This window comes from Coregonus lavaretus (assembly GCF_964263955.1).
Source record: "Coregonus lavaretus genome assembly, chromosome: 2".
NCBI classification, from domain to species: domain Eukaryota; kingdom Metazoa; phylum Chordata; class Actinopteri; order Salmoniformes; family Salmonidae; genus Coregonus; species Coregonus lavaretus.
In genome coordinates this window covers 69996385-70018451 of record NC_139989.1, presented here as the reverse complement: position 1 = coordinate 70018451, position 22067 = coordinate 69996385, and the positions used below count along the sequence as shown (strand labels likewise).

The following is a 22067-nucleotide window of genomic DNA, read 5'->3' as shown; positions in this document are numbered from 1 at the left end:
CAGTGAATGTCCGAACAGTATAATTACTTTTAGCACAATGGCCATAACAAAAAAGTTTAACCCATTTTATAAACCATGTTGTCACTTGACTTGTGTGTTGAGGTGGACGTTTTTTTTCTTGGTCAATATACATTACAATAATAATTTGGCGTATGAAAATGTGGGCAGGGAACAAGCTACAACTGCTACTGACTGGTACTTAAAGAACTTGAATGAATGGATAAACCCAATTTGACTTTATAGCTCCTATTATAAAATGTGTCACGCATGTACATCACTCTTTAAGACATTATGCCTAGTGTGGTCCTGTGTAGCTCAGTTGGTAGAGCATGGCGCTTGCAACGCCAGGGTTGTGGGTTCGATGGCCAGGGGGGGCAGTATGAAAATGTATGCACTCACTAACTGTAAGTCGCTCTGGATAAGAGCGTCTGCTAAATGACTAAAATGTAATATAAAGTACTGTCTTTCCTGTTACATCAGCTACTGTACCTGTATTTTGTCATACCCAAACCTCAATCATTTAGAGTGTGTACCATGTAAACATGTCTAACTGCACTCTGCATTCATTGTGTAGGTGAGAAACGCTTAAAGGCTCTTCCCAAAACAACAGTCCAAGCAGTGGGTGGCAACAAAAATAATCTATAAACCAAAACAGTTCCAGTTCAGGTAGAAAGTGGTTGAGCAGGTGCCGGAGCGGTGACAGGATCTAACGATGGTTCAGCTACTTACCCATTGGATAACTGTCCATTTGGTTCAGCTACTTACCCATTGGATATCTGTCCATTTGGTTCAGCTACTTACCCATTGGATAACTGTCCATTTGGTTCAGCTACTTACCCATTGGATATCTGTCCATTTGGTTCAGCTACTTACCCATTGGATAACTGTCCATTTGGTTCAGCTGAAACTGGGTTGTGTCTCCAATTTTCTTTTCGGGATCCGGACAAATGTTTCCAGGACACCGGAGTTGATGTGGGCAGCAAGATCCCTGTGGTCGCGAAAGCAAACGAACTGCTCCTCATCAATCAAATTCTCTGCAGCATAAGCATTCTTAATGAGTTGGCATTGGAGTACAGTTGCCACAACTGCACCATCCATCTGCGTTCATCCTGGGGATGGGGTGGGGCTGTGGTCCCGCTAGAGCGGTGGCGGATACGAAGCTCAATTAGCCTCTTCTTCATCGTCGTACTCGGGCTCATAGCCGTGGGATGTAGGGGTGCTGCAGCGCCCCCTGATAAATCGGCCCAAAAAATATATATACTTGTCAGCGGAGCGGGGAGAAAAATACCCCCACCCCAAAGCATCTTCCCACGGCCATGCTTGGGCTCAAATAAATACGGTTTGACGACCCCATCGGCGCCCTTACAGTAGTTTTCTTAATCTCTCGTGAGTATTTAGTTGTCAGACATGTTTGTAACGCTAGGCTACTGTCTTCACTTCTGCCCCGAACAAAACTTGCATCTGTGATTGTGAATAAGGGCCACTCATGCAGTTTTTACGTAAAAGTCCACTCTAAAATGTGCAGTTTTGTCACACAACACAATGCCACAGATGTCTCAAGTTTTGAGGTAGCGTGCAATTGGCATGCTGACTGCAGGAATGTCCACCAGAGCTGTTGCCAGAGAATTGAATGTTCATTTCTCTACTATAAACCGCTTCCAAAGTCGTTTTAGAGAATTTGGCAGTACGTCCAACCGGCCTTACAACTGCAGACCACGTGTATGGCGTCGTATGGGTGAGCGGTTTGCTGACGTGAACAGAGTGCCCCGCGGTGGGGTTATGGTATGGGCAGGCTACGGACGACGAACACAATTTGCATTTTATCGATGGGAATTTGAATGCACAGAGATCCTGAGGCCCATTGTTGTGCCATTCATAGGGCCTAATGAGTTTATTTCAATTGACCGATTTCCTTTATATGAACTGTAACTCAGTAAAATCTTTGAAACGGTTGCATTTATAATTTTAGTTCGGTATAGTAAATTTAGCTTTTCAGACATAACCCTTGATAGAAGACCTAATTTCTCTGGTCTCCACTTGACAGCTTGACTTTGTTTTGACCTGCAGTGGAATTGAGACATCTGACCCTCTCTCTCTTTGTTCTTCCCCTGTCTCTCTTTCTCTACCTCTCCTTCCATCCCTCTCTCCAGGATGATCTACTACCTGGACCCATCGGTGCTGACCGGCCTGTCCTGCTCTATCATGCTGCTGTGTCTGTCTGACTACCTGGTGCCCACCCTCGCCCCCCGCGTCTTCGGATCCAACAAGTGGTGAGGGGAGGGGGGTATATCTGGGGTACAGGGTAGATCTGGGGTACAGTGTGGTGGGGTATATCTGGGGTACAGGGTGGGGGGGTATATCTGGGGTACAAGGTGATGGGGTATATCTGGATTATAGGGTGGTATATTTGGGATACAGGGTATATCTGGGGTACAGGGTGGGGGGGGTATATCTAGGGCAGAGGAGTTTGGTATCTGTGGATAAAACGGTTGGGGTGTCTGCTTAGGGGGGAGGGCGGCAGGACTTTAGGGGTTGTTGGCGAGGGTTGTTGGCAGGAGGTAGGGGGTGTTTGTAGAGGTTCTGGAGGGGGGGGGGTCGTTTGGGGACATAGTGTGATGTTAGTGGAGCATGACACCGGTGTACATCTAAAGGATCCAGGCGGTCCTCTCTGTCATACCCTCCCCTCCTTCAGTGGTTCTGTAGTAACAGGACACCAGTACAGGATTAAGTGACGCTCTGTAGTTAGTGGTGTATCAGTACTGTCTCTAGCACCAGTCTGTAGTTAGTGGTGTATCAGTACTGTCTCTAACACCAGTCTGTAGTTAGTGGTGTATCAGTACTGTCTCTAGCACCAGTCTGTAGTTAGTGGTGTATCAGTACTGTCTCTAGCACCAGTCTGTAGTTAGTGGTGTATCAGTACTGTCTCTAGCACCAGTCTGTAGTTAGTGGTGTATCAGTACTGTCTCTAACACCAGTCTGTAGTTAGTGGTGTATCAGTACTGTCTCTAGCACCAGTCTGTAGTTAGTGGTGTATCAGTACTGTCTCTAGCACCAGTCTGTAGTTAGTGGTGTATCAGGACTGTCTCTAGCACCAGTCTGTAGTTAGTGGTGTATCAGGACTGTCTCTAGCACCAGTCTGTAGTTAGTGGTGTATCAGGACTGTCTCTAGCACCAGTCTGTAGTTAGTGGTGTATCAGGACTGTCTCTAGCACCAGTCTGTAGTTAGTGGTGTATCAGGACTGTCTCTAGCACCAGTCTGTAGTTAGTGGTGTATCAGTACTGTCTCTATGATAGAGGAATTATGATTATGACTAAAATTGTTAACCCCAATACTGATGATGACTGTGTGAACTGTTAGGGTTATCATTATAAACCCACTAACAGAGGGGGTGAGTTAGAAACTGCTGAGACAAACATTCCAGGATGAAGGGGACTGAGAAACTGGTTAAAGGCCTCCTAAAGGTGGGCGGAGCAAAGTGCCTTTGTGTGTCAAGGGGTATAAAAGCTATATAGTGTTTTTTGGCAGCAGAGCTCTCCATGATTAAACATACAGATCATTCTTGCCAGTTGTGGACCTTTGTTTAATTCATGATTAAACCAGAGCCTTACACCCTCTGGGAATTATTCAGAGCATTAAGTTTGATTAATTAGAGATAGAAATTCTCGTGACACTCTAACACCAGTCTGTAGTCAGTGGTGTATCAGTACTGTCTCTAACACCAGTCTGTAGTTAGTGGTGTATCAGTACTGTCTCTAACACCAGTCTGTAGTTAGTGGTGTATCAGTACTGTCTCTAACACCAGTCTGTAGTTAGTGGTGTATCAGTACTGTCTCTAACACCAGTCTGTAGTTAGTGGTGTATCAGTACTGTCTCTAACACCAGTCTGTAGTTAGTGGTGTATCAGTACTGTCTCTAGCACCAGTCTGTAGTTAGTGGTGTATCAGTACTGTCTCTAACACCAGTCTGTAGTTAGTGGTGTATCAGTACTGTCTCTAACACCAGTCTGTAGTTAGTGGTGTATCAGTACTGTCTCTAACACCAGTCTGTAGTTAGTGGTGTATCAGTACTGTCTCTAACACCAGTCTGTAGTTAGTGGTGTATCAGGACTGTCTCTAGCACCAGTCTGTAGTTAGTGGTGTATCAGTACTGTCTCTAGCACCAGTCTGTAGTTAGTGGTGTATCAGTACTGTCTCTAACACCAGTCTGTAGTTAGTGGTGTATCAGTACTGTCTCTAGCACCAGTCTGTAGTTAGTGGTGTATCAGTACTGTCTCTAACACCAGTCTGTAGTTAGTGGTGTATCAGTACTGTCTCTAACACCAGTCTGTAGTTAGTGGTGTATCAGTACTGTCTCTAGCACCAGTCTGTAGTTAGTGGTGTATCAGTACTGTCTCTAGCACCAGTCTGTAGTTAGTGGTGTATCAGTACTGTCTCTAACACCAGTCTGTAGTTAGTGGTGTATCAGTACTGTCTCTAGCCTCAGTCTGTAGTTGGTGTCGGATGTCTAGTGACCCAGCCCCATTCCCTGTCCTAGACCCTGGCCGCAGCTCTAGACCCAGACTTAGACACAGCCACAGCCTGACTCAGCTGTTTGTTAGCAGTCCCAGTCTAGGGTTGGGCGGTATCCAGATTTCCATACCTTCATACAGTTCCTGTACCATACCTGGGTATACGGTATTTCCAGCAGTGCACACACGGGGCGCTATTTCTTTCCAAATGAAAAAATTATGTATGCTAACAAAGTACTAGCGAATTTCCATAGCAGATGCGAGCTAAATGCTAACAAGCAAACATCAACGAAATGCAAGGACTGACAACCCAGCTCATGAATGTGTACATCTATCTCAAAAAGCTACTCACACTTGATCCAGAAGAGGATTTATTCTCTGCTGTAACCAAGAAGCTTGATATTGCAAGCTAGCCTTCTAATGTTATAGCTAGCAAGTTAGCAAACCAAATGCATAGCTGGAACCCTGAGCTGGGAAAAATGTATTTGGTACATCTTAGATAAATATCTTCTAATTAACTATAAGCGACTGGTGTTAGTGCTGCTCAACAATGGATTGTCACGTTTGCCCCATGTGCTCATTGTAAACAAACTGGCTCAAGTGAAAAAAATCATACCGGCGGTACTTCAAAATACCGCCCAAGTCTACCCCCAGTCTGAAGTTGATGGGATGTATCAGATGTCGGTAGTGGTTCTGCCCTAGGCCAAGCCCCTGACCTGAGTCCCAGTCTTAGACACTGTCTCCAGCCCTTGTCCTATGCACAGACTGACTGTCTGTCCCTTAGGGAAAATATATAGGATTGCTCTTATCCAAAGCTACTTACAGGAGCAATTAGGGTTAAGTGCCTTGCTCAAGGGCACATCGACAGATTTTCACCTAGTCTGCTCGGGGACTCAAACCAGCGACCTTTCGGTTACTGGCCCAACGCTCTTAACCTCTAGGCTACCTGCTGCCCTCTGACCTTTTGAAAAGAAAGGAGATTAGAGGGAGAGGATTTAGATGTGCCGCCATGTAGCCCATTAGGATTTAGAGGTATCTCTCTGTAGCCCATTAGAGGATTTAGAGGTATCTCTCTGTAGCCCATTAGAGGATTTAGAGGTATCTCTCTGTAGCCCATTAGAGGATTTAGAGGTATCTCTCTGTAGCCCATTAGAGGATTTAGAGGTATCTCTCTGTAGCCCATTAGAGGATTTAGAGGTATCTCTCTGTAGCCCATTAGAGGATTTAGAGGTATCTCTCTGTAGCCCATTAGAGGATTTAGAGGTATCTCTCTGTAGCCCTTTAGAGGTGTCTCTGTAGCCCATTAGAGCTGTGAAGGGAGATGGCTTTAGAGCAGGGTTTGCAGACACATCCATGCACACGCATACACACACTCACTCACTCAGAGGACCTGCGTACATACAAGCCCCCCCCCCCCCCCCACACACACACACACACACTGGGTCTATGTTAGTGTCTGCCAGTGTGAGTCCTGCTGGTTCATGAGGCCATGTTCTGACTTGAGCCTGAAATGGGTAGTTGTGGCTCAGCAGAAATGAAGGGCACTTCCCCAACTGCCTTATCAATGGGACCATATGATATCTGATAGGCTCATCTCATTCTACTGAACTGGTTCTGATCAAGTGTTCCTGTTCAGATGGATGGAGGGATAGCTGTTGACTGAATAAAAGGACTGGTCTTGGATATAATAATACTATCCCTCTTTCTTTCCTCTCTCCCTCTCCTCCTCCTCTCTCCCTCTGCTCCTCTCCTCCTCCTCTCCTCTCCTCCCTCTCTCCAGGTCTTCAGAGCAGCAGCAGCGTTTCCATGAGATCTGTGGTAACCTGGTGAAGACTCAGCGTCGTGTCCTGGGCTGGTGGAAAAGACTCTTCGCCCTCAAGGAGGAGAAACCCAAGATGGTAAACACACAGTCCCACTTTAGCTCTGCTGTGTGTTTTAGAACATGGTCTCCATCTTTCCATCTGTCGTCTGTTTTAGAACAGGGTCTCTGTATCTCTCGTCTGTTTTATAACAGGGTCTCTCTCTGTATCTGTCGTCTGTTTTAGAACAGGGTCTCTCTCTCTGCATCTCTCGTCTGTCTGTTTTAGAACAGGGTCTCTCTCTCTGTGTCTGTCGTCTGTTTTAGAACAGGGTCTCTATCTCTGTATCTCTCGCATGTTAGCTGATTTCAGCCTGCTGCTCCATTTAGCTTGCTGTAAATTAGGCTGCTGTGAAGTACAGGTTAAATCAGTGTAGCACAGCTCAGATGGATGTTTCTTCTGTTCTTATGTAATCTTCCTCTTCACCTCCTGCCTGTGTCCCAACGGGGGAAAACAAAGGGGGTGTGGCATTATGACGGGGTTAGTTCACATGTTAACTACCTATCCAGGCGTTCTGAGATCTGGCATGTGTCTGCAACGTAGTCGGGCAGGAAGTCAAGCAATGGGTTGCTGGTCAGAAAAGTCTGCTTGGTCTCTCCCGTCAAAGCCAAGCTGCATCTCTTCCTGTTTCTGGTTTAACCTGTAGTGATGTCACTTCCGGTTCTCTTCCCACAGTACTTTGCGTCGGTGATCAGCAGTCTGGTGACGGTGGCCTGGATGGGACAGCAGGTCCACAACCTTTTCCTCACCTACCTGATTGGTACGTACCAACACCTTCCTGTCCCCTCCCTACCTGTACCCTACCTCCCTACCTGTACCGTACCCTACCTGTACCACCCTACCGTCCGACCTGTACCCTACCGTCCGACCTGTACCCTACCGTCCGACCTGTACCCTACCTACAGTGCCTTCAGAAAGTATTCACACACCTTGACTGAAATTGAGATTTTGTGTCACTGATCTACACACAGTACCCCATAATGTCAAAGTGGAATTATGTTGTTTTTTTTTGGCAAATTTATTAAAATGAAAAGCGGAAATGTCTTTAGTCAATAGGTATTCAACCCCTTTGTTATGGCAAGCCTAAAGTTCAGGAGTAAAAATGTGATTAACAAGTCACAAGTTGCATGGACTCACTCGGTGTGCAATAATAGTGTTTAATGGGATTTTTGAATGACTACCTCATCTATTACATACAATTATCTGCAAGGTCCCTCAGTTGAGCAGTGAATTTCAAACACAGGTTCAACCACAAAGACCAGGGAGGTTTTCCAATGCCTCATAAAGAAGGGCACCTATTGGTAGATGGGAGAAGAAAAAAAAGCAGACATTGAATGTCCCTTTTTGAGCATGATGAAGTTATTAATTACACTTTGGATGGCGTATCAATACACCCAGTCACTGCAAATATACAGGCATCCTTCCTAACTCAGTTGCAGGAGAGGAAGGAAACCGCTCAGGGATTTCACCATGCCAATGATGACTTTAAAACAGTTAGTTTAATGGCTGTGATAGGAGTAAACTGAGGATGGATCAACAACATTGTAGTTACTCCACAATACTAACCTAATTGACAGAGGTGAAAAGAAGGTAGCCTGTACAGAGTAAAAAATATTCCAAAACATGCATCCTGTTCGCAACAAGCCACTAAAGTAATACTGCAAAAAAATTTGGCAAAGCTATTCACTTTTTGTCCTGAATACAAACTGTTATGTTTGGGGCAAATCCAATACAACACATTACTGAGTACCACTCTCCATATTTTCAAGCATAGTGGTGGCTGCATCATGTTATGGGTATGCTTGTAATTGTTAAGGACTGGGGAGTTTTTCTGGATAAAAAAATAAACTGAATGAAGCTAAGCATAGGCAAAAATCCTAGAGGGAAAACCTGGTTCAGTCTGCTTTCCACCAGACACTGGGAGATGAATTCACCTTCCAGCAGGACAATAACCTAAAACACAAGGCCAAATCTACACTGGAATTGCTTACTAAGAATACGGTGAATGTTCCTGAGTGGCCGAGTTACAGTTTTGACTTAAATCTGCTTGAAAATCTATGGCAAGACTTGAAATGGTTGTCTAGCAATGATCAACAACCAATTTGACAGAGCTTGAAGAATTTTGAAAATAATAATGGGTCCAGGTGTGGAAAGCTCTTAAAGACTTAACCAGAAAGACTCACAGCTGTAATATCTGCCAAAGGTGATTCTAACATCTATTGACTCAGGGGTGTGAATACTTATGTAAATGAGATTTCTTTATTTCATTTTATACATTTGCAAACATGAATAAAAACATGTTTTCATTTTCTCATTATGAGGTATTGTGCGTAGATACAACACAACAAAATGTGGAATAAGTCAACGGGTATGAATACGTTCTGAAGACACTACCTACCTGTACTCAACCAACCTGTACTAAACCCACCTGGGCTAATGGCTAACTCAGCCAACCTATACTAAACCCACCTGGGCTAATGGCTAACTCAGCCAACCTGTACTAAACCCACCTGGGCTAATGGCTAACTCAGCCAACCTGTACTAAACCCACCTGGGCTAATGGCTAACTCAGCCAAAGGTTTCCAGTACTGTAGCTTACTCATTGCTGCATTATTTCACAAAGTCCTGATGTTCTTCTGAGTTCAGACAATCAGGTTAATTCAAGCAGTGGTATTCTGGTCCAATCAGGTTAATACAAACTAGTATTTTGGTCTCTCTGACATTGTAGCTGCTCTCTTCTGGTTTCTCCTGCTGGTATAGTACAGATTATGATGACAGTTAAACCACCGGACCCCACTAGAGAAGTGACTACATAGGAAGGATGTACAAAGGTTGGCAATAAGGGAAGTGATGTGCATCTCCTTGGCCGTGTCCCAAACGGCACCCTGTTCTCTATAGGTCCTGGTCTAAAGTAGTGCACTACATAGGGAATAGGGTACCATTTTGGATACACGGCCTGTCAGTTTATGGATGTTTCCCAACATGAGTCAAATCTGACGCAAATGTTACTTGGTTTATACATTTATTTGTTAAATGTCTTTGCATACCAGGCCAGCACAACAAGTATTGATTGGCACCCTATTCACTATATAGTGTTCTACTTTTGACCAGGGCCTATAGGGATAGTGCACTATATAGGGAATAGGGTGCGATTGCAAACTGAGACCCAGCATTAGCTATATATATATACAGTGGGGGGAAAAAAGTATTTAGTCAGCCACCAATTGTGCAAGTTCTCCCACTTAAAAAGATGAGAGAGGCCTGTAATTTTCATCATAGGTACACGTCAACTATGACAGACAAATTGAGAGAAAGAAAATCCAGAAAATCACATTGTAGGATTTTTAATGAATTTATTTGCAAATTATGGTGGAAAATAAGTATTTGGTCACCTACAAACAAGCAAGATTTCTGGCTCCCACAGACCTGTAACTTCTTCTTTAAGAGGCTCCTCTGTCCTCCACTCGTTACCTGTATTAATGGCACCTGTTTGAACTTGTTATCAGTATAAAAGACACCTGTCCACAACCTCAAACAGTCACACTCCAAACTCCACTATGGCCAAGACCAAAGAGCTGTCAAAGGCAGAAACAAAATTGTAGACCTGCACCAGGCTGGGAAGACTGAATCTGCAATAGGTAAGCAGCTTGGTTTGAAGAAATCAACTGTGGGAGCAATTATTAGGAAATGGAAGACATACAAGACCACTGATAATCTCCCTCGATCTGGGGCTCCACGCAAGATCTCACCCCGTGGGGTCAAAATGATCACAAGAACGGTGAGCAAAAATCCCAGAACCACACGGGGGGACCTAGTGAATGACCTGCAGAGAGCTGGGACCAAAGTAACAAAGCCTACCATCAGTAACACACTACGCCGCCAGGGACTCAAATCCTGCAGTGCCAGACGTGTCCCCCTGCTTAAGCCAGTACATGTCCAGGCCCGTCTGAAGTTTGCTAGAGTGCATTTGGATGATCCAGAAGAGGATTGGGAGAATGTCATATGGTCAGATGAAACCAAAATATAACTTTTTGGTAAAAACTCAACTCGTCGTGTTTGGAGGACAAAGAATGCTGAGTTGCATCCAAAGAACACCATACCTACTGTGAAGCATGGGTGTGGAAACATCATGCTTTGGGGCTGTTTTTCTGCAAAGGGACCAGGACGACTGATCCGTGTAAAGGAAAGAATGAATGGGGCCATGTATCATGAGATTTTGAGTGAAAACCTCCTTCCATCAGCAAGGGCATTGAAGATGAAACGTGGCTGGGTCTTTCAGCATGACAATGATCCCAAACACACCTCCCGGGCAACGAAGGAGGGGCTTCGTAAGAAGCATTTCAAGGTCCTGGAGGGGCCTAGCCAGTCTCCAGATCTCAACCCCATAGAAAATCTTTGGAGGGAGTTGAAAGTCCGTGTTGCCCAGCGACAGCCCCAAAACATCACTGCTCTAGAGGAGATCTGCATGGAGGAATAGGCCAAAATACCAGCAACAGTGTGTGAAAACCTTGTGAAGACTTACAGAAAACGTTTGACCTGTGTCATTGCCAACAAAGGGTATATAACAAAGTATTGAGAAACTTTTGTTATTGACCAAATACTTATTTTACACCATAATTTGCAAATAAATTCATTAAAAATCCTACAATGTGATTTTCTGGATTTTTTTTCCTCATTTTGTCTGTCATAGTTGACGTGTACCTATGATGAAAATTACAGGCCTCTCATCTTTTTAAGTGGGAGAACTTGCACAATTGGTGGCTGACTAAATACTTTTTTCCCCCACTGTGTGTGTGTGTGTGTATATATATATATATATATATATTCCAAACATCATCGGAGACTTTGGCTAATTGTTGGTCTGACTGAGTAGCTATAACAGACAAGCACAAGGGCCCCATAGCCAGCTGACAGCTGTTCAGTAGTCTGTGCGTTGTCATCCTCCAACTGTAAAATACCACTTAGAGAAAGGGTTATATATCAGGATGAGTCCCAAATGGCACCCTATTAGGGGAACCCCATAGGGCTCTGGTCAAAAGAAGTGCACTACATAGGGAATAGTGTGCCCTTTGGGACGGAAACCTAGTGTCTTTTTTCCACGTTTTGTTACGTTACAGCCTTATTCTAAAATTGATTATATTATTTGTTTTCCTCATCAATCTATACACAATACCCCATAATGACAGTGAACTGTTTTTTTATAAATTTTTGCAATTTTTTTTTTTTTTAAACGGCTGCCTTATTTACATGCGTATTCAGACCCTTTGAGACTCTAAATTGAGCTCAGGTGCATCCTGTTTCCATTGATCATCCTTGATGTTTCTACAACTTGATTGGAGTCAACCTGTGGTAAATTCAATTGATTGGACATAATTTGGAAAGGCACACACCTGTCTATATTAGGTCCCACAGTTGACAGTGCATGTCAGAGCAAAAACCAAGCCATGAGGTCGAAGGAATTGTCTGTAGAGCTCCGAGACACGATTGTGCCGAGGCACAGATCTGGGGCAGGGTACTAAAACATTTCTGCAGCGTTGAAGGTCCCCAAGAACACAGTGGCCTCCATCATTCTTAAATGGAAGAAGTTTGGAACCACCAAGACTCTTCCTAGAGTTGGCCGCCCAACCAAACTGAGCAATCGGGGGAGAAGGGCCTTGGTCAGGGAGGTGACCAAGAACCCGATGGTCACTCTGACAGAGCTCTAGAGTTCCTCTGTGGAGATGGTTGTCCTCCTGGAAGGTTCTCTGCAGCATTCCACCAATCAGGACTTTTATGGTAGAGTGGCCAGACGGAAGCCATTCCTCAGTAAAAGGCACATGACAGCCCGCGTGGAGTTTGCCAAAAGGCACCTAAGGACTCTCAGACCATGAGAAACAAGATTCTCTGGTCTGATGAAACCAAGATTGAACTCTTTGGCCTGAATGCCAAGCGTCACGTCTGGAAGAAACCTGGCACCATCCCTACGGTGAAGCGTGGTGGCAGCATCATGCTGTAGGGATGTTTTTTAGCGGCAGGGACTGGGAGACTAGTCAGGATCAAGGTAAAGATTAACGGAGCAAAGTACAGAGAGATCCTTGATGAAAACCTGCTCCAGAGCACTCAGGACCTCAGACTGGGGCGAAGGTTCACCTTCCAACAGCTCAACGACCCTAAGCACACAGCCTAGACCATGCAGGAGTGGCTTCGGGACAAGTCTTTGAATGTCCTTGAGTGGTCGCGCCAGAGCCCGGACTTGAATCTGATCGAACATCTCTCTGGAGAGACCTGAAAATAGCTGTGCAGCGACGCTCCCCATCCAACCTGACAGAGCTTGAGAGGATCTGCAGAGAAGAATGGGAGAAACTCCCCAAATGCAGGTGTGCCAAGCGTGTAGCGTCATACCCAAGAAGACCCGAGGCTGTAATCGCTGCCAAAGGTGCTTCAACAAAGTACGGAGTAAAGGGTCTGAATACTTATGTAAATGTGATATTTCCCTTTTTTTATACATTTGCAAACATTTCTAAAAACCTGTTTTCGCTTTGTCATTATGGGGTATTGTGTGTAGATTGAGAGGGGGGGGACAATTTAATCCATTTTACAATAAGGCTGTAACATTAGTGAAGGGGTCTGAATACTTTCCGAATGCCCTGTATAGTTTAATAGACCCGTTAGGAACCAAACGGCTCAGTGGTGGAGGGACTAACCTGAGCTTGTCGAATAAGAGAGGCTCGTTACATTATGCACTAATGAAAACACCCCTTCTTTAAGCAGTATCCTGTTTTAGTTTGGTCCTCCTTGCTCAGGGAATATGACAGTTGGTCAGTCAGACTGACAGTTAAACCGGTCTGACTGGTCAGCTGCTCCCACCAAAATAGATATTATTGGTACACTCATGGCTACACTACATGAGGACATGTAGTGACTCTTTTGTTTCCTGTGTCCCCAGTGAGTTTCCTGCTCCTGCTTCCTGGTCTGAACCAGCATGGCGTCATCAGCAAGTACGCTGGCATGGCGAAGAGAGAGATCAACAAACTGCTGAAACAGAAGGAGAAGAAGAATGAATAGAAAGAAAGAGGAGAAGAAGAAGAAGAGGGGATCTGTGAGACGAACGAGAGAAAAGACGAAGAAGAAACCAGTAGATCGAACGTAAAAGAAAAGCTTCAACTAAGTACTTTTGTACTTCCTCAGTCTGCTCAGACCAACTCTACACACGCTCTCTCCCCCCCTTGACCTCTGACCCCTGTCACCTAACCAACCAATCACCTGGCGGGATTTGTTTTTCAACAGGAAGTGTTTTCCCACCTGTCCTCACACGCATGCAGTCAGTCGCCACGTCGGTCAGGGCTTTAGTTCACCAGTAGACCACACTGAAACGTTACAACGCACACACACGTGTGTCTGTCTCTAGATCCTGTAGGAACGTGTTTAAGATGCCAGTCACTGTCAGTAATACTCTAGTGAGAAAGACCACTGAACAGAAACCTCTAGCAATATTGCGTATGATTATTATCAAACACCCCACACATGTAATACCATCACAAAACAATATATAATACAACTCAATCTCCCAGTGAGGATGGTTAGTGTAATGGACATACTGATGAGGGGTAGGTAGTGTCAGTATTGTTTCAGAAGGCTGTTGTTGCCACCGCTCCTTTACCTTTTTAGATCCCTGCTTCTGTCTAATTTGTAAGATTGCACTGAAACTGTAAAAGAAACTGGAGTTTAGAGTAGAGAAGCAGACCTAGGTTGACGTCCCAAATGGCACCCTATTCCCTACACAGTGCACTACTTTAGACGCTCTGGTCAAAAGTAGTGCACTATCTAGGGAATAGGGTAGGGTGCCATTTGGGACTCGGGGGCCTAGTCTCTGGTGATGTTTGGAATATATATATATATATATATAATGCTGGTCTGCGTCTGAAATGGCACCTTATTCCCTCTGTAGGGCACCACCCCTATAGGCCCTGGGCAAAAGTAGGGAATAGGGTTCCATTTGAAGACTCAACCCTGGTGTGAGCTGAGACTGGTTCAGGCCCGTACATAGACACAGGTCTAGGATCAGCGTAACCTGCCCCCTACCCATGACCTTACTGATTTAGGGGGAGGAACACCAATCTGGCCTTGGATCAGTGTCTAGTCCAGGTGGACTTGATCCTACTATAGAACCACTGCTGTAACGCTGCTAGCTGTCCCTCTAGCCCTCTGTCTCTCTGGTCGGGGGGGGGCTGGGCTATGATTGTAAATACGCCAATCCTCTCTCTCTCTCTCTCTGTCTTGTCTGTCTGTTTTTATCCTTTACCTATCTCGCTGTTCCTCTCCTCCATTTCATCTGTTTGTTTTTTTGACTTCTCTACAAAGAATTAATAAAGTCTGATTTTGAAAGCTCGTTGATCCTGCTTTGTAGTATTACCCCTCAGGTGTTGAATGTTCTTGAAGTTAGGGAAGGTGAGGGAGGGATGTTCATACCGTACATAGCACCCCAGGGCCAACCCTCCATTTTAAATGTCCTGTCAGACAGACGTGGTTAGATAGTAGATGTACTGTTCTACTCCTGGCAGTGGTAGAAGTGTACTTTTTTCACTCACACACAAACACACTTTTTCTCTCGACACACACACTTTTTTTCTCTCTTGCTACTCACACACTTTTTCTCTCACCACACACTTTTTTTTCTCACACTACACACACACCCTTTCACTCTCATATGCACTCATTCTTTCTCACAGAGTTCCCAGTAATTAGTTAGTTTATTAACCTCTTAAGGATCTAACCCTTTTTTTCAATTTTCGCCTGAAATGAGATACCCAAATCTAACTGCCTGTAGCTCAGGACCTGAAGCAAGGATATGCATATTCTTGATATCATTTGAAAGGAAGCACTTTGAAGGTTGTGGAAATGTAAAATTAATGTAGGAGTATATAACACATTAGATCTGGTAAAAGATAATACAAACATAAAAACATGTGTTTTCTATTTCTTTTTTTGTTCCATCTTTTAAATGCAAGAGAGGCCACAATATATTGCAGTTTAGGCGCAATTTAGATTTTGGCCACTAGGTGGCAGCAGTGTGTACAACGTTTCAGATTGATCCAGTGAAGTCTGCCCAAATGTGCCAAATTGGTCAATTGATACATGTTAAAGTACATAACTATAGAGAACATACAAAAATGGTATGGTAATACAAAATGTATGTTTACACACTCCCAGGAATGTCATAAATGATGGATCATTAGCTTATACACTAACTTTCACACATCTAGATGACCGGGCGGGGTGGGTTTGGAGCCAGAGACAGCAGGGGTTCAAACTGTAGAACCCAGTTCCTATATCTGAATATAAAAAAATGATCAAACAAAACTATGCTACATTTGATCTCTGGGACCCTCAGGATGACAAATCAGAGCAAGATTACTGAATGTAAGTACATTATTTACCTTCAGAGGTGAATGTATCAAGCCAGTTGCCGTGATATGTTTTTTGTTGTGCACTCTCAAACAATAGCACGGTATTTTTTCACTGTAATAACTACTGTTAATTGGACAGTGCAGTTAGATTAACAATAATTTAAGCTTTCTGCCCATATAAGACATGTCTATGTCCTGGAAAGTTTGCTGTTACTTACAACAGTCATGCTAATCACATTTGCGCACATTAGCTCAACCGTCCCATATCCGGGATACCGATCCCGTAGAGGTTAAGTGAAAAGGCACCCTCCAGGACAGTTTAACACTCAGCCCAGATCTGCCAGGACAGTGTTTAACACTCAGCCCAGATCTGCCAGGACAGTGAGCTTCAGGGAGCAGGTTTATTAGTCTGAAGTAGTGTTATGCCAGTGAGTTGTTCTGACTTGAGATGGAGTGTTATTTGAGTGGTTTTGGTAGTATTTAAGTGTCTTGTCTTTGAGTGTTGGACTGAACTGCACTCAGTTCGGTCAGAGTTGGGTTTTGAGTGTGCTCAGTTGATTTGTAGAGTGTGTGTACAGTTTTATTGTGTGTGTTTAGTTGAGTCGGAGGGCACAGCAGTCCGTCTCCCAGCGTCGCGCAGCCCACAGGACTCTCTCTCCAGACTGTCTCCTAGCTTTACCTGGACCTGCTGGATTCCTGGCCTCACCTGACACACACGCGCACACACACAGCTGTGGTTAGCACAGAACTGTGTGTTATCTGTGAGGATACTGTGGGTTTACATTAGAGCCTAGAAAGTGTGTGTAATTGTATGTGTGTGTTACACGTGAGCATGCTGTGTGTATTACCTGTCAGTATATCATGTTGATGCCACAGTGTGGGTCTACCAGTGGGGCTGTGTGGTGAGGGGAAGGGGCTAGGACCCCTGTGCTCACTGCGATAGGTCGTCCAGTAGGGGGTGGGCTCCTTGGGATTGGTCACCTCTCTCATGGCCACACCCTCGCGATTACGAGACCAGTTACTCTGACCCAGCCTATGAAGAACATTGAACTGGAGGGAGAAAGATGAGGGGAGGGAAGAGAGGGAGAGGGAGGGAGGCAAGATAGGGAGAGGAGAGGGAGGGAGAGAAGATGGGGAGGGAGGGGAGATGAAGATGGGGAGAGGAGAGGGAGGGAAGATGGGGAGAGGAGATGAGAGGGAGGGAGGGAAGATGGGGAGAGGGGAGAGGGGAGGGAGGGGGGGAAGATGGGGAGAGGAGAGGGAGAGGGAGGGAAGATGGGGAGAGGGAGGGAAGATGGGGAGAGGGAGGGAGGGGAGGGAAGATGAGGAGAGGGGGGGAAGATGGGGAGAGGGAGGGAAGATGGGGAGAGGGAGGGAAGATGAGGGGAGGGAAGATGGAGAGAGGAGAGGGAGGGGGGGAAGATGGGGAGGGAGGGAAGATGGGGAGGGGGGAGAGAAGATGAGGAGAAAATTGAGAGGGGAGGGAGGGAGGGAAGATGAGGGGAGGGAGGGAATATGGGGAGAGGGAAGATGGGGAGAGGAGAGGGAGGGGGGAGGGAGGGAAGATGGGGAGAGGAGAGGGAGGGGGGAGGGAAGATGGGGAGAGGAGAGGGAGGGAAGATGAGGAGAGGGAGGGAAGAGGGAGGGAAGATGAGGAGAGGGAAGAGGGCGGGGAGAGGGAGGGAAGATGAGGGGAGGGAAGAGGGAGAGAAGATGGGGAGGGAGGGGAGATGAAGATGGGGAGAGGGGGGGAGGGAAGATGAGGAGAGGGAGGGAAGATGGGGAGAGGAGATGAGAGGGAGGGAGGGAAGATGGGGAGAGGGAGTGGGGGAGAGGGAGGGAAGATGGGGAGAGGGACGGAAGATGAGGAGAGGGATGGAGGGGAGGGAAGATGGGGAGAGGAGAGGGAGGGGGGAGGGAAGATGAGGAGAGGGAGGGAAGATGGGGGGAGGGAGGGAAGATGAGGAGAGGGAGGGAAGATGGGGAGGGAGGGAGGGAAGATGGAGAGGGAGGGAGAGAAGATGAGGAGAAAATTGAGAGGGGAGGGAGGGAAGATGGGGAGAGGGAGGGAGGGAAGATGAGGGGAGGGAGGGAATATGGGGAGAGGGAAGATGGGGAGAGGAGAGGGAGGGAAGATGGGGAGAGGAGAGGGAGGGGGAGGGAAGATGGGGAGAGGAGAGGAGAGGGAGGGGGGAGGGAAAATGAGGAGAGGGAGGGTAGAGGGAGTGAAGATGAGGGGAGGGAAGAGGGAGAGAAGATGGGGAGGGAGGGGAGATGAAGATGGGGAGAGGGAGGGAGGGAAGATGAGGAGAGGGAGGGAAGATGGGGAGAGGAGATGAGAGGGAGAGGGAGGGAGGGAAGATGGGGGAGAGGGGAGGGAGGGGGGGAAGATGGGGAGAGGGGAGGGAGGGGGGAAGATGGGGAGAGGGAGGGAGAGGAGAGGGAGAGGGAGAGGAGGGAAGATGGGGAGAGGGAGGGAAGATGAGGAGAGGGAGGGAGGGGAGGGAAGATGGAGGGAGGGAGGGAAGATGGGGAGAGGGGAGGGAGGGGGGGAAATGGGGAGAGGGAGGGAGAGGAGAGGGAGAGGGAGGGAAGATGAGGAGAGGGAGGCAGGGGAGGGAAGATGGGGAGAGGAGAGGGAGGGAGGGAAGATGGGGGAGGGAGGGAAGATGAGGAGAGGGAGGGAAGATGGGGAGGGAGGGAAGATGGAGAGGGAGGGAGAGAGATGAGGAGAAAATTGAGAGGGGAGGGAGGGAAGATGGGGAGAGGGAGGAGGGAAGATGAGGGGAGGGAGGGAATATGGGGAGAGGAGAGGGAGGGAAGATGGGGAGAGGAGAGGGAGGGAAGATGGGGAGAGGAGAGGGAGGGGGTGGGGGGAGAGGGAGGGAGAGAAGATGAGGAGAAAATTGAGAGGGGAGGGAGGGAGGGAAGATGAGGGGAGGGAGGGAATATGGGGAGAGGGAAGATGGGGAGAGGAGAGGGAGGGGGGGAGGGAGGGAAGATGGGGAGAGGAGAGGGAGGGGGGAGGGAAGATGGGGAGAGGAGAGGGAGGGAAGATGAGGAGAGGGAGGGAAGAGGGAGGGAAGATGAGGAGAGGAAGAGGGCGGGGAGAGGGAGGGAAGATGAGGGGAGGGAAGAGGGAGAGAAGATGGGGAGGGAGGGGAGATGAAGATGGGGAGAGGGGGGGAGGGAAGATGAGGAGAGGGAGGGAAGATGGGGAGAGGAGATGAGAGGGAGGGAGGGAAGATGGGGAGAGGGAGTGGGGGAGAGGGAGGGAAGATGGGGAGAGGGACGGAAGATGAGGAGAGGGATGGAGGGGAGGGAAGATGGGGAGAGGAGAGGGAGGGGGGAGGGAAGATGAGGAGAGGGAGGGAAGATGGGGGGAGGGAGGGAAGATGAGGAGAGGGAGGGAAGATGGGGAGGGAGGGAGGGAAGATGGAGAGGGAGGGAGAGAAGATGAGGAGAAAATTGAGAGGGGAGGGAGGGAAGATGGGGAGAGGGAGGGAGGGAAGATGAGGGGAGGGAGGGAATATGGGGAGAGGGAAGATGGGGAGAGGAGAGGGAGGGAAGATGGGGAGAGGAGAGGGAGGGGGAGGGAAGATGGGGAGAGGAGAGGAGAGGGAGGGGGGAGGGAAAATGAGGAGAGGGAGGGTAGAGGGAGTGAAGATGAGGGGAGGGAAGAGGGAGAGAAGATGGGGAGGGAGGGGAGATGAAGATGGGGAGAGGGAGGGAGGGAAGATGAGGAGAGGGAGGGAAGATGGGGAGAGGAGATGAGAGGGAGAGGGAGGGAGGGAAGATGGGGAGAGGGGAGGGAGGGGGGGAAGATGGGGAGAGGGGAGGGAGGGGGGGAAGATGGGGAGAGGGAGGGAGAGGAGAGGGAGAGGGAGAGGGAGGGAAGATGGGGAGAGGGAGGGAAGATGAGGAGAGGGAGGGAGGGGAGGGAAGATGGAGGGAGGGAGGGAAGATGGGGAGAGGGGAGGGAGGGGGGGAAATGGGGAGAGGGAGGGAGAGGAGAGGGAGAGGGAGGGAAGATGAGGAGAGGGAGGCAGGGGAGGGAAGATGGGGAGAGGAGAGGGAGGGAGGGAAGATGGGGGAGGGAGGGAAGATGAGGAGAGGGAGGGAAGATGGGGAGGGAGGGAAGATGGAGAGGGAGGGAGAGAAGATGAGGAGAAAATTGAGAGGGGAGGGAGGGAAGATGGGGAGAGGGAGGGAGGGAAGATGAGGGGAGGGAGGGAATATGGGGAGAGGAGAGGGAGGGAAGATGGGGAGAGGAGAGGGAGGGAAGATGGGGAGAGGAGAGGGAGGGGGAGGGAAGATGGAGAGAGGAGAGGGAGGGGGGAGGGAAGATGAGGAGAGGGAGGGAAGAGGGAGGGAAGATGGGGAGAGGGAAGAGGGCGGGGAGAGGGAGTGAAGATGAGGGGAGGGAAGATAGGGAGAGGAGAGGGAGGGAAGATGGGGAGGGAGGGAAAATGGGGAGAGGGAGGGAGGGAGGGAAGATGGGGGAGGGAAGATGGAAGGGAAAATGGGGAGGGAGGGAAGATGGGGAGAGGGAGGGAGGGAAGATGGGGAGAGGGAGGGAGGGAGGGAGGGAAGATAGGGAGAGGGATTGGGGAGAGGGAGGGAGGGAGGGAGGGAAGATAGGGAGAGGGATGGAAGATAGGGAGAGGGGAAGGGGGGAAGAAAGATGGAGGTGTGGGGGAGGGGGGAAGAGAGAGATGAATAGAGGTGTTCTATTCTATTCAGTGGTTTCCTTCCTCTAAATATGATCCTACATCACCCTCTACTGGTGACATTGAGTACTGAAGACATCCCTGTATGACCATGTAGTCACTATATTTAACTGACGTGTTTCACTGAGACAACACGGAATGAAATAAAGCTCAACTGACGATCATTCATTCATTCATTGAGACTGACAGTTGGTCGTACCGGGATGATGTCTTTGGGGCCATGGATGTCTCTGCTGTGTGTCTGTGATTGGCTGGTGGATGTGTGACTCAGGTCCAGCTGACCGGCGTGCTGGGAGGGGTAGGCGGGATCTCGGGGAAAGAAGACCAGCGGTTGGCCGTCGGCTGCCCACCCACAGTAACTCTGGAGAGAACCAGGAAGAGGATCTCACGACATCACTCACGTCATACCAAAGACAGACACACACCCCGATATTATAGTTCCTTTATTCAAACAGTAAAAGTGCTCATACTGCTCGTGTGTGTGTGGTACTGGTACAGTTCTATAATACCATCTAATTGGTACTAACCTGAGTGTGTGTGGTGGTGTAGCTGGTCCCAGATGCCTGTGGGTGCCCTAGTGACAGGGTGCTCTGGTGCATCAGGCGCCGATTCCTCGGGCCTAAAGACTGGGGCTTGCCTGGATCCCGCTGCCCAGCCGGGGCCTCTCGGATGTGGGTCATCCGGCTGCCCATGAGCACACTGTCGACCTTACTACCCTGGCCGAAGCCTACTGTCACATGCCGGTTCTCAGACATACTGCTGGCCAATCCCCTGGAACACAACATATCATTGTATCTATCAACGTGAATCCCAAATAATACGTCCCAAATGGTACCCTATTCCTAGTATAGTGCACTATTTTGACTAGGGCCCAGGCTACCCAGTTGTCTGTACAGTAACAGCCCAACATTTTCATGAATTTGATTGGTGAAATAAATCGCAATGCAATAAAGAATGTGATTTTTATTTTTATATTTGTAGCCTACACACACACTCCACTCCCCACCATTGTTGACAAAAAATAAATCCTTTATTTTAAGATACACTATTATAAAGAAATTATTTATTAAGCCAAATGTTATCGTGTGAAAAATGTAATGGCATAGCTTCATACAGTAACTAATAAAGACCTTCTTCTCAGTTATGTTATGTACTTACCCAAACTCCAGCCAAGAAGCACAATAGCTGCGGTTCTAAATCATTGTTGAACTTTTGTTGTTATGGATACAAACAAACAAACAAGTCCAGCAACAACATACGTAGAAATAGAATTACAAGACAGGAGAGACCACATTTAGCATTACGCCATTTTAGCACCTGAGTGGCCCTGAATTTATTTTGTACTATAATTTTTTTAACTGGGAGTCAGTCATATTGAGACGCAGGTGCCTCATTTAGAGACGTTCCATACACGCGAAATATTTCCCAAAACATAAGCGCTCCAGTTTTCACGCAAAAGGCATTTATAAAAACTGAACTTGATGTCCTCATCCTCCAGCAAACTTTAGAACATGTGTGTGCACAGTTTCTAGTGGTTGAAATAGGTATATTGCTTTGCAAGAAGGCAAAAGTAGCCTGGTAGTA

General features: G+C 47.5%; 1 protein-coding gene across 1 annotated transcript in view; it reads left to right on the top strand.

The window, feature by feature from the left end:
- arl6ip1 (ARL6 interacting reticulophagy regulator 1) overlaps positions 1-14735 on the top strand; it is a 26734-nt gene extending 11999 nt beyond the window's left edge. Inside the window, exons 3-6 of the mRNA XM_084141901.1 lie at positions 2151-2270; positions 6289-6406; positions 7043-7127; positions 13293-14735. Coding sequence (XP_083998027.1) covers positions 2151-2270; positions 6289-6406; positions 7043-7127; positions 13293-13411 — 442 coding nt within the window. The 3' untranslated portion in view covers positions 13412-14735. The remainder of the gene's footprint in view (positions 1-2150; positions 2271-6288; positions 6407-7042; positions 7128-13292) is intronic.
- Positions 14736-22067: the final 7332 nt, after the last annotated feature.